The sequence below is a fragment of the Helianthus annuus genome, chromosome 3, assembly GCF_002127325.2.
Source record: "Helianthus annuus cultivar XRQ/B chromosome 3, HanXRQr2.0-SUNRISE, whole genome shotgun sequence".
In the NCBI taxonomy this organism is placed as follows: Eukaryota; Viridiplantae; Streptophyta; class Magnoliopsida; order Asterales; family Asteraceae; genus Helianthus; species Helianthus annuus.
This window is the reverse complement of record NC_035435.2, coordinates 164,752,103-164,765,425: the sequence shown is the minus strand read 5'-3', so window position 1 is coordinate 164,765,425 and position 13,323 is coordinate 164,752,103. Positions and strand designations below refer to the sequence as shown.

General features: G+C 37.1%; 1 protein-coding gene across 1 annotated transcript; it reads left to right on the top strand.

The window, feature by feature from the left end:
• Positions 1 to 7,177: 7,177 nt before the first annotated feature.
• LOC110930432 (bifunctional dTDP-4-dehydrorhamnose 3,5-epimerase/dTDP-4-dehydrorhamnose reductase) lies at positions 7,178 to 11,587 on the top strand. The gene is made up of 2 exons (XM_022173733.2): positions 7,178 to 7,701; positions 10,893 to 11,587. Exons 1-2 carry the CDS (start codon positions 7,252 to 7,254, stop codon positions 11,346 to 11,348), a joined length of 906 nt encoding a protein of 301 aa, XP_022029425.1. The 5' UTR covers positions 7,178 to 7,251; the 3' UTR covers positions 11,349 to 11,587.
• The last annotated feature ends 1,736 nt before the right edge of the window (positions 11,588 to 13,323 follow it).

Here is a 13,323-nt window from a genome sequence, read left to right as displayed (position 1 = left end):
ACAGACGGATGGTCAGAGTGAGCGCACCATCCAGACGCTTGAAGACATGTTGCGGGCATGTGTGATTGATTTTGGGAAAGGATGGGAGAAACATTTGCCGTTGATAGAGTTCTCCTACAACAACAGCTACCATACTAGTATCAAGGCAGCTCCGTTCGAAGCATTGTACGGGCGGAAATGCCGTTCTCCTCTCTGTTGGGCCGAAGTGGGAGACAGTCAGATTACGGGTCCTGAGCTTGTACTGGAAACTTCGGAGAAGATTTTTCAGATCAGGAACCGCATGGCAGCAGCGCGTGACCGTCAAAAGAGCTACGCTGACAAGCGTAGCAAACCGTTAGAGTTTGTAGTAGGTGATCGGGTTATGTTGAAAGTTTCACCGTGGAAGGGCGTTGTACGCTTCGGGAAGCGTGGCAAGCTTAATCCACGCTACGTGGGGCCATTCAAAATCCTGGAGCGGATCGGTAAAGTCGCTTACAAGCTTGAGTTACCTGTTGAATTGGGTAATGTTCACGATGTCTTCCACGTTTCTCAGTTGAAGAAGTGTTTGTCTGATGAAACGCTGGTTGTGCCGATCCAAGAGCTGAAGATCGACGACAGGTTACAGTTTGTTGAAGAACCTATAGAGATCATGGATCGGGAAGTCAAGGTGCGTAAACACAGTCGTATTCCAATCGTCAAAGTTCGTTGGAACTCAAGACGTGGACCGGAGTTCACATGGGAGCGAGAGGATCAAATGAAGCTCAAATATCCACATCTTTTTCCCGAAGACAAGACTGAATCTAGTAAAGCTGGCGAATTCCGGGATGAAATTCCTCTTCAAGTTGGGGATGATGTGACACCTGAGCAATATCCGCAACAACCCTGATTATCACCCCACTTCTCGTGCTTACTTGTCAAATTTCGGGACGAAATTTCTTTCAAGTTGGGGATGATGTGACAACCCGAGGTTTCAAGGTCAGTGTCTCCGGTTTTACGATTTTCTCGTTCTTGTTTTGTCTATCCATCCGACCCGTAACCCTATTTTACGTGCTAACATAATTGGTAGTTGTTCACTGTGTATATTGTTTGTTTAATTAGGAAACATCGCATGTAACTCGACCCAAACATAACATGTAACGCCAACTAATAAACTGTGGGACTAGGTCCAAATACTGATCCGTAATGTTGTATAGTATCGGCCAAAATCATTGTGTTGCACAATCGGCCCACACCACTGTTTACTAAGCAAACCTTCATCGGCCCAACATGTCATTTGATTTCCTATTGTGACCGGCCCAAACCTCCTATCGATATAATAATATGTTACGTAGAGTGCATATGATTACTTGAGCAGTTGCAAACCCTAGTTACCCTCTAGCAACCGCCGGCAACCCCTACTCTCTCTCGAAGTTTTGTTGCACCCTTGTGAGCATCTAATTCCCGGTAAGCACCTTCACACCGTATATTGTTGATGGTTGTGATATCTTGTCTGTGATCTATTGGGTAATAGAAACTATGATTACATGTTACGTAAATTAGGTTTTGGTATCTTAAGAGTTAAGCCGATGGAGTGGATCATGTGTGTTAACAATCTGATGTTTTATATTCTGGCATGCTCACTATTTGACCGATGATCTTGATGGCCATGTGAATATGATCTTATATATATATATATATATATGGGAATCAATTAACATGCTGATTGATTATATTATCACATGATAGTCTAGGGGATAGATATATCAGTAGGGTATCGGTCCAATGTAATCAAAGTAATATTTCTATGTGAAATTCATAAATGTTGGTAATCCTACAAAGCCATCAACATAGAAATAAGAAAAGGCAGCCATGTGAAATCTGATCAAATCATGTGGTTACTTTAATAAATTGTCAGTAGGCATTGCATGAATATTAAATATGGAGATGATGCTTTTGTGTGTAATCGAAATTTGGTGTAGATGGCAGCTGAACCTTTTTAACAATATGCATGTTATAATGATTAGTGCACATGGGACTAAGAAGGTTAATAACGAATTAAAGTAGAATTGCATGATTTATTTGATGTGTGGATCACTGCTATGAATATTACACGCATGATTGGGGCTTTTGTTTAGACCGAACTCTTAACAGGTTATGCACATATAGTTTGGGCCACATGTAGCTGCTGAACATACACACACATATAAATTCCGAATTGTTAGTTCTGGGCCACAAACAAGCCGGTTCGCAGCTGGGCCACGAGTTTTACTGTGCATACCCAGCTGGGCCGGAGTCAATGGAGCAACATAACCGGACTGGGCCAGCAACATTGGGCCGAGCAAGACTGCCAAGGCAGTGATTTCGCCTAATATGTTTGATGTGCAATGTATGTTTAGTCGTGCTAATAATTGTGATATATGTATACCTTATTATTTGAGTCATACATGTTTAATAGCCGGATTGAAGCATGAACGAGCAGGTTATGTATCTATGCGTACAATATGCTTGAGTGATTACAAGTTAAGCATTAGGTTAGTGCCGTAGATGCATGAACAAACCGTTGTGAACTGGACTGTATGGGTGCGTTATATGAACAATGAATAGGCTTGATTGAACCTTGAAATGAATTAATTGTTACGCCATACGTGCCATGAGATGAATGATCTATGTCTACAACTTGTTTTAAATAAGTGGATGTTTGTGCATGAGTCTAATTGATATCAGTAACTATGATAGGATCGTTTTGAGCAACTGAAAACATAGCTAGTCTTACCGAGCAAATCAAAGGTGAGTTCACTACACTCGAGCATGCGTCCCAGTGGTTGGGGACAGTCAGTGGGTATCCCGTGGAGGGATAAGTCTTTTGGGTAAAAACGGGTATATTGGTTAATATTCTCACCTATCATTCTTGTAAGTCCCTTATTATGTTACCTGGAGGGTAACGGGTATTAGTTGGTAGCGCTACTTAGGTTTGGCACCCTCACACCGCTCCTATAGAGGACGAATGTGAACTAATGACCCAGTCGGGCCCAGTACTGGATAGGAGTACGTGGGAAAGGGCAGTCATGTATTTCAGGAGCCGTCTTGTTCGGAATTGAGATATTAACAATATTACTTGCATTGGTTATTGAACTGTTATACATACAACTGGTAACAAATGTTTTCTGAAACTGTGAACTCGCCAGCTTGTCTGATACACTTGTTACATGCTCGCAGGTCGTTAGGAACTTGGGAACGGGAACTTGCTGGCTGGATGGCGTGAGTGGTCATGGTTGCATTGATGGGTTTAGCTATCAAACATTTATTTATTATGGTTGTTTGGAAAGAACTTACATTATGTTACGTTAACGCTTCCGCTGAACTTGATGGTTTTGGAATTACTTATGTTGGGATTTTATTACTATTGAATGATGAAACTTTTTTTTTAAACTTATGGATTCAATGTAATTGGTGGCTCATTACTAGTGGTCACACGCCTAACAGGGATACTCCCTAAGTGGTAATTTGAGGGTGTGACATCGTTGCGAACCATGGCTTGACCGTTTAAGGTCTAATTAAAAGTCAAAGCGTTTATTGTAACACTTGACTTTTCGGCTTTAAAAGCCTATAAAACAACTAAGCCACGAAAGGAACACTTACAAGTGGTCCTAGGGGTTGAAGAAAACTCAAAGGTATGCTCCCAATTGCTCAGGAGCTTCCTATGTTGAGAGATAGAGAGAAAGAAAGGAAGGTGCAAGTTTTTCAAGTAAACTTCAACACCTATTTATAGTATTTGGAGGATGTTTGGATGATTGCCAGGTGTTAGAGGCCTTGTTAGGATGATTACAAGTGCCCTAACAGGTGTACAATACAAGCAACAAGCCCCTAGATTCGAATTATGTGAGATAAGGCAGTATACTTGGGCTGCACATAATATTTTTGCTGCCGGGGACCTCTTACGGACCGTATGGGGTTTTCCTTTACTGTCCGTATGGACCTGGCAGGGGCAGACTTTCCATTTTTGGCAAATCTAGCCCCTAGACTTGTATTGTCGCGTTTTGGCACTTCTAACACCCTTTAACCCCATTTTTAAGCTCTATAAGGAAGTTAAAGCATATTTAATTTGAATTATGCTAAAAAATGTCATGGATGTCAGTTCCTTCAGTCGTACGATCGCGTTTTTCGCTTAATTACGACGAACGTTCGAACAGACGCGAAAATAATCCAAATTACGCAACGAATGGCATTTTTGCATTCCCATCACTAAAATATATTGTTTTAATGATTTTTGGATGTACGGTTATGGTCAGAACGCAGAATATGCGCGAATTTGCATACTTTCGCAGTTTTGATGCTTTTAGTCCCTGTGATCAAATAAGCATATTTTCACACACCGAACCCTTCAAAACTTATTTCTAAGATATGTTAAGGGTATTTAGGGTATGTCTAGCTTATGACCTTGTTCCGGAGTGTACAACGCTACGAGAATCGACAGACTTTCGTAGTTTGTCGTGATTAGTCCTTGAGCTCGAATAATGCATATTTTGTTCTGATTATCACAAAAGTCCTTATTAACCAATATTAGGCACACCCAAGAGTATGACTAAGCTTCATAAAACTCTCGGTTCGTTAAAAGGTCACTCAGAGGTAAGAATTAACATGTTGACGCTTTTAACCCTTCGTCGCGCAAACTTTCAAACGATTACGCAACTTTCAAACAATTATGTAAACGACTCCTCATGTCCAACAAGTGGTTCATATGGGAATACGGACACCGTATATGGTCACTCAGAGGCTTAGTTTCAGCATGTTGACACTTTTAGTCCTTCCATAAACATAGTTTTCGTTTTTGACGAAAATAGTCCCTCTTAACCAACTTTTGACATAATTAGGATTAGAGACACGTGTCGGTACATTATTGGACTTGATTTTACGAGGTGTTACACATAACCAAGTGATATCATCATATCAGTCATTATTATGATTAAAAAAGTCTTCATTAACCTTATCAACATACGTGCTTGTTCCCCTTTTGTAACTTAGTATTGGATACGTAGTGCATTCACTTCCATTGAAATTCCAATGTAAATAAATCAAGATGGTTGACTGAAAAGTGTAAAAAAAACATGCATTAGTACAAAAATCACATTCGATTTCTAGAACAAACTCAACAAAATATTAAGCCGACATACCCTAAGCGATTTCTGGGATGAAGGGTTTATTAAGTGCTCGAACACTCCACATGGCGTCATTTCCATTATCCATTGATCTTTGAATGAAAATTTTATCAGGATTTTGATTAAAATTGGGGATTATGATTATTCATGCGTACGCCGTTTAGGGATGATAACCACGCATGCATTATTAGTTTGATTAAGGTTTTTGGAGGGATTATAAGTGTGTTTTTTAAATGAGGTGGAAAGAAATAAAAATTAAATAAATAAGTGGAATGACATATTTATCCCTCATTTAACAGACATATATAATGGGGGTTATAAAGTTGGATGAATCAGTCATGTTTTAGAAACATCAAGGACGAAAAAGGCACAAAAGAATGGGCTCGAATGGTGAGTTTCAGCAAAACACAGGGACGAAAATAGTAGTTTACTCCTAAGAACTGCAAAACAAACCATCGTTAGCCTCACCACAAGAAAGAAAATATCCTCGTGACCACCATCCAACGTGAGAATCAATAATCGTGACTTAATCGATAAGATTAGTATGTAAAAGAGACAGTGAGAAATTGCATACCTCATTTGTGAGAGGTCACCAGTACATATACTACGTGTTGTCACCTGTCATTGTTGAATAGCGAATGGGCCCAATAGGGCATAACCGTTTTGGTAGAGGATCTCTCTACTGCCACATGATTGTCGGTCACATAACCACACACTTCATGCACCATGCCATGTACGTGGGGCTCCCTGAGTTGTCCCATTGCGATCCACATTTAAGATTTCAATATATTATGGGTCGTATCTGACCCACTTTTCCAAATTTTGTATCATATCTCATCAATACTCCTTTAAAAAAATTAATTACCCCTCATTATCTAGGCTTATTCTTTGTCAATCACCTCAATCCCTTCTCCAGATCTTGATCAAACTATTCTTAATTTCTAAAGCTGACTGAGGAAGGTTTGGAACAACAGGTTCCATCTTTACACTAGATTAGTTTCGATTTTGAGTTTTCGACTGATGGGTGTTGCTAAGAACCAAACCACTACCCCCACACACCCTTCGTTATTCTTAAACGTAACCATAACTAAACCACAAGGATTATATATGTATGTAACCATCACACAACCTAAGTACATAACTTTAGTTATCTTATATTACTTTTTTTGAACGATAAATTTGGATCACTGACGGATCACCGGAGTATTATCATGCCACCAACGGAATCACCCGATCATACCTAGGGGTGTTCAAGATCGGATTATCCGGTTTTCGGATATCCGAAAACCGGATATTCGAAAATTTCGGATAGTGAATATTGATATCCGAATCCGTATCCGAAATTTCTGATATCCAATTTTCGGATATCCGAAATTTCGGATACGGATTCGAATATCCAAACAGATATCCGAATTTCGAAATTTCTGATATCCAATTTTCGGATATCCGAAATTTCGGATACGGATTCGAATATCCAAACAGATATCCGAATTTATAAAAAAAATCAAAAAAAATCCGTTTCGTGTATAGATTAAAACTAAATTTATATTCGATTTTCCAAATTTCCAACATTGAAAACTAAAAACAATCATAAATTCACACGAATACAATTATTTACTATTTTTTTTACTAATTTTTACAATACTTCAAACTAAATATAATGTTCATATACTATAGATATTTATAAAAAAATAATTAGTTTTCGCATATCGGATAATCGGATTATCCGAACTTTTTGAAATTCATATCCGAATCCGAAAATTCGGATTATTCGGTTTTCGGATATCCGAAATTTCGGATACGGATTTTCAGATTCGGTTTTGGATCCGGATTTTTGAACACCCCCAATCATACCTATCTCTAGTTGGCAATAATGTCTATACACAAATTCAGAAAAAAAAAACCAGTAAATGTAAGAAACCCTTTATGAAAATCGAACCCACAACATGTTAGTCACAAAGCCTTATCTCACTCAAAAAAAAAAAAAAAAAAAAAAAAAATCATTACACAACAACAGCTGGCGAATCTCCTTCCCCACTAATCTAATCTCACACCACCACTCTATAATAAACTCCACACCAACTCACAAACAACTCCACCCCATCTCTCTCACTCATCATCATCAACAACAACAACAATGGTTTCCCAATCCAACGGCTCTCCGGCAACCTCACTAAACTTCTTGATCTACGGCCGTACAGGCTGGATCGGGGGTCTACTGGGCAAAATCTGCGAATCTCAGGGGATCAACTACACCTACGGCTCCGGCAGGCTCGAATCCCGAGACACCCTGATCGCCGACATCGCCGCCGTGAACCCCACCCACGTGTTCAACGCCGCCGGAGTCACCGGACGACCCAACGTTGACTGGTGTGAGTCGCACAAGGTGGAGACTATCCGTACCAATGTTGTTGGAACCCTAACTCTTGCTGACGTCTGCCGTGAGAAGGGGTTGATCCTGATTAACTATGCTACTGGGTGTATATTTGAGTATGATTCGGAGCATCCACTTGGGTCGGGTGTCGGGTTTAAGGAAGAGGATAGTCCGAATTTCACTGGGTCTTTTTACTCCAAGACTAAAGCTATGGTAAGGTTTTAATTTTTCAAGAAAAGTTTGTTTCTTTGAAATTTTTAGTTAAAGATTACATTTTTAGTTTATTTTAGTTAAGTTTGGTGGTTTTTGCAATGACCCTTTTGATGATTGAGTGTTTTTGTGTGAAAATGTTAGTTAAAGATTTGATTTTTTGTTTATTTTAGTGAAGTTTGGTGGTTTTTGCAATGACCCTTTTGATGGTTGAGTGTTTTGTGTGAAAATGTTAGTTAAAGATTTGATTTTTTGTTTATTTTAGTGAAGTTTGGTGGTTTTTGCAATGACCCTTTTGATGGTTGAGTGTTTTTGTGTGAAAATTTTGGTTCAAGATCTTATTTTTTTGTTTATTTTAGTGAAGTATCGTGGTTTTTGCAATGACCCTTTTGATGGTTGAGTGTTCTTGTGATGTTTTGTTTGTGAAAATGTTTGAAATTTGGTGTGGATCTAAGATCTTTAGATCTTGATGTGCATTTGAGGACAAACCTTAGCTTTCATTGGGTTGTAGAATAATAGAATAGAATATTGTGCCTAATTTTTTTGGGTCTTTAGGGTATTTGCCTATATGGATTATTTTATAACAATGGGACCCGCATAATTAGTGGAAAAAGTCAAAGATTTTGGTTTTTATTTTAAGAGATAATTTTAATTAAGATTTTAGTATAATCTTGAAGATTTGTGCGAGGGTACATAGTTGTTAGTTTTTGTACTTTAGTGATTTTTTTTTTGTGTGTGTGTGTGATTGTTGATAAAAATGTGGTGGATCTAAGGTGTACATTTTAAAAAATAACTCTGATTATTCTTTGTGTGTCATTTCATGAGTCCATTTTGTGTCTTTACCCATAGTGTAGGAAAACATGATGTATGCCTCAAGATTTCTTGAACTTTAAGACAATGTTGAAGATATGTGCAATGACCCTTGTGGTCATTTTGTGTGAATATGTGGTGGATCTAATCTAAGATCTTGATGTGCATTATAAAGAAAAATGTAAGCTTTCATCGGTCGGTTTTCACACTTGTGTGACGTGTCTCGTTACATGATCCTTACTATATGATATATTTTACCTCAATAAGACATGTAATTTGGAACTCATGAAATGCAAGTATTATAACTAAAGCATAAAGCTATGATAACATTGTAAATTGACTTGATATTTACTTCAAGATTCCATTTTTTCCTTGTACTTCAGTACAAGAATAGATGTGCAATGACCACCCTTGTGATGATATTGTCTTATGGTACTTTTATGTGAATTTATTGATAACATTGTAAGTTCATGAAGTGTGAAGGAGAAAGAGCTAGGCTTTTGTTGGTCTATACTATTTTGTGTGTCATATCATGGGTCCATGCTTTTTTTTTTTACTAGAGTGAAATATATACTTTGGGACCCACAAAAAGTAAGTTTAAACAAAGAGTAAATTACGATTTTGGCCCCTGTGGTTATATCCCTTTTATCCTTTTAGCCCCTAAAAGAATTTTTTAACATCTGAGCCCCCAACGTCTTATTTTCTAACCCTTTTGGCCCCTAACGTCTTTTTTCCTAACCCTTTTGGCCCCTAACATTTAATGGATGGGGTTAGTGTTAGGGGCCAAAATGGTTAGAAAAAAAGACCTTGAGGGCTCAGATGTTAAAAAATTCTTTTTTGGGCTAAAAGGGTAAAAGTGATATAACCTCAACAGGGGCCAAAATCGTAATTTACTCTTAAACAAATGATATGGCTAATATAAGTTGTAAAAGACCAACTATCTACTTCAACCTTCCATGTATCTTAAAGATTGGTACCCATTTGATGATTTTGTGTTTGTATGTTTTTTTTTTTACGGATTTGTTATTAAATTTGGTGGGCCTAAAGTATTTTTTGCATTTAAAGAAAATTCTTAACTTTAGTTGGTCTATAATGGTTTGTTCTACTTTTTACTTACATGAGACCTATAATTTGGACCCATGCAATGAAAGTATGTATGTGAGCATGTGACAAAACTGTCAAGACAACTTGGTATTTGGTTTATTTTATTTTATTTTATTTTATTTTATTTTGTGCCGTACTCAGTTTTTTTAATTGTGATCTGGATCCTTATGGAATTGGTAGATCTAAGATCTTGATGTGCATTTTAAAGAAAATCTGATTTTTAATTAAAAAAAAATGTATTTTTGTTGTTTTGTGGGACACATGTTCATTGGTTTAAGTGGAGCTACAATTGTAGTTGGACCCTTAATTACAAGATTCTCATGAAATGAGAATTATTAATAATTTAATATAGACCAATTAGATGATAAAAACTAAAAGGAAAAATTACAAGTTTTGTCCTTTATCTTAATATCATTTATCAGACAGTGTCCTTTTTAACGAATTTTGACAAGTTTTGCCCTTTACAAGGAATTTTGTTGCACGTTTTGTCCTTTAGGCTTAACCTAGTTAGATTTTCTTGTTAAATCTTGTCACCCAAGGGTATTTTAGTCTTTTTACCCATTTATTTAATATTATTTAAAAGAATAAAACAAAATATTTTAGGGTTGACTCTTGAAATAAATGGGTAAAAAGACTAAAATACCCTTGGGTGACAAGATTTAACAAGAAAATCTAACTGAGTTAAGCCTAAAGGACAAAACGTGCAACAAAATTCCTTCTAAAGGGCAAAACTTGTCAAGATTCGTTAAAAAGGACACCGCCTGATAAATGGTATTAAGATAAAGGACAAAACTTGTAATTTTTCCAAACTAAAATTACAGGACTTTGTTTTTTTGTTTCTTTTTAATGAATTTTATCACACATTTTGAAGATTTATGCAATGCTTCTTCTTTTTTTTTTTAATGAAGATTTAGTGATATAGTGATACTTTATTTGAACTTGTTTATTAATGATTTTTTTGATGATTTTGTATTTTTATGATGCTTGTGTGAATTTGTTCATAAGAATTTGACAGATCTGAGATCTGATGTGTATTTTAAAAGAAAATGCCAAACATTCTTTATTTATTTATTTATTTATTTTTTTTTTAATTTTGCCTCTAGACATGTAGGCGAGTTGTTTGCACCGGCTGTCATGTTAATTTCATAGCAACCCGATATGGTTTTATGTCGATCTTCATGTATGTAACAAACATGTTTTTAGCTAAAACTATGGTAAATTCTACACAAATTTAGGAACAACAAAGTACAGAACTGATATAAGTTTGTAATGTCCTGCAGGTAGAGGAATTGCTCAAAAACTATGATAACGTATGCACTTTACGCGTGCGGATGCCCATCTCTTCCGATCTTACAAACCCCCGAAACTTCATCACTAAAATCAGCCGTTACGAGAAAGTGGTCAACATCCCAAACTCCATGACCATTCTCGATGAACTCCTCCCAATCTCCATCGAAATGGCTAAAAGAAACCTAACCGGGATCTACAACTTCACCAACCCCGGCTGCGTTAGCCACAACGAGGTCTTGGAGCTGTACCGTGAGTACATTGACTCCGCTTACACCTGGAAGAACTTCAACCTTGAGGAGCAAGCAAAAGTCATCGTTGCGCCAAGAAGCAACAACGAGCTTGATACAACCAAGTTGAAAACCGAGTTTCCCGAGCTCTTGTCGATCAAAGAATCGCTTGTGAAGTATGTGTTTGAGCCAAACCGAAAGACACCCGTTGCAGCCTAAGTGAATTCGAGTTGCTTTTGTCTGGCTCTTTCTCGTGATGGGATTATTGTTGTATGTTCAAATATCATGGGTACGATGAGGATTTGATTTTCTTTACGATATAGTGGATTTTTTCGTGTCGTGTTTTCTGGATTGTTTTGATTACGAATAATATTGTTGTTGGAAATGATATAGGTTTATGATCATTTGGGCATGTTAAATTTCTTCCATCATTTTTATGTAGTTGAGTTATTTATGAATGGATGATGGAACTTTAGAGCATTTGCAGTCGAGAAGGCGACCAGGTGTATTGACCGGTCAGTTCAATCGTTGCTAACGTTTATTGGAATGTCGTACAATCTGTTTCGAACGTTGCTAACATCATTTGTTTTGAAGTTCGCGTTGGTATCCCACCTGATCTCCCAATCTCTTGTCAGCCTTAGATTCCACCTGCTTCCACATCTTCTATATTACCCGGTGTTGGTTAAGTCGGGCCTAAGCGGACCTCAAAACCTTACTGAGACGACGTTATTTAAGTCGACCAAATATAATCGACCTTGGTCAAAGTCGGACTAGTCGGATTTTTCGCTGTTTTTCACTATTTGTCGCTATTTTTTGTTGTTTTTCATCGGTTCTTGTTGAATTTTCACGGGGATAACTTGGAAGACGAGAATTAAATGATTGTTAATATGTCTATGATATAAAGAATAAATATAAATTTTTGAAATACTTTAGAATTTGAGCATGTAGCTTTTTATTTATATTGAAATTCACGTATTATGTAATAAATATTACTAAACTTACGATAATTGACATATATATAATTTTCCAAAAACTAATTTCTTTATAATTTACCATGTTCGAGTACTCCCTGTCTGGGCCGAGTACTCACAACTCCTTAATCGACCGACCTGCCAGTGCCCGTGACTTCTGCAACCATGATATTACCCCACCTTACTTCGACATTCTCATTCATAAGATCTCTATTACTTGACACATCACCATGAATAAATAAATTATCCTCAGAATTAATCTCCTTCTCTGAATCAGGAAAGTTATATTCAATATTATTAAAATCCTCTTTGACAAATACTTTATAATTATCACCATCTATTATAACATTAATCCACTCCGAAATTCTATCCATCTAAGAAGATTTAACTACATTGATAAGATCTGAGACCTCTTTGACTTCATCATTTTGTTTAAAATCGTTACACGCGGTCACATTTTTAAACGTTATCTAAACCCACAACCCACCCACGCAACAGATATCAAAATCCATGAAACCCTATTTAAAGCAGATGTTACAGAGGTCTCTCACGTCATCATTCTGTGATGTGATAAACTGGGCATTCCTCTACCACCGTTTCGCTTGAGGGGGTGTTAATGTATAAAGTCTTGTGTGTATTTTTTATAAATTGTTTTATACTACTTGTAACTTTGTTATCTATTTAAGGATTGCAACCTCTTTTTGAGGCATGCGAACCGTTTACAATAATCACATATATGATAGATTAAAGTGCGATACATAAGCAAATGAGTGATAAGTGACTTTAGGATAATAAGTCATAACTATAGATGTGATATTTGCATCACATCTATAGGATCGATATGTCATACTACAAAGTAGGGATGAGCACCTGATACCATCCCGATCCTGAATTTTGTGAAAACTGGGTACCGATACCGAAATATGTCGGTACGGTACGGTATCGGTATGGTATCGGTACGGTAGCGGTATTTGAAGGTAAAATTCAGTATTTTACCAGTACCATACCGAACAAGTACCGATCCCGAAAATACCGATACCGAAAATGCCAAAAAGTAGATACCGTTTCCGGTACCGAAAAAATTCGGTACGGTATTTTTGGGATCTGGATCGGGACAGTATTGAGACGGGATCAGGATTTAATACCAAATGCTTATCCCTACTACAAAGTTAGATCTCACTTAAGAAAATTACTACTAGTTTTCTCTTGTTACTAATAGGTAT

Bases quoted from the DNA above. Each gene is read 5' to 3' on its own strand.
- LOC110930432 (XM_022173733.2), top strand. From the start codon at position 7,252: ATGGTTTCCCAATCCAACGGCTCTCCGGCAACCTCACTAAACTTCTTG. The intron at 7,702-10,892 runs GTAAGGTTTTAA...AATGTCCTGCAG, and splicing joins ACTCCAAGACTAAAGCTATG to GTAGAGGAATTGCTCAAAAA.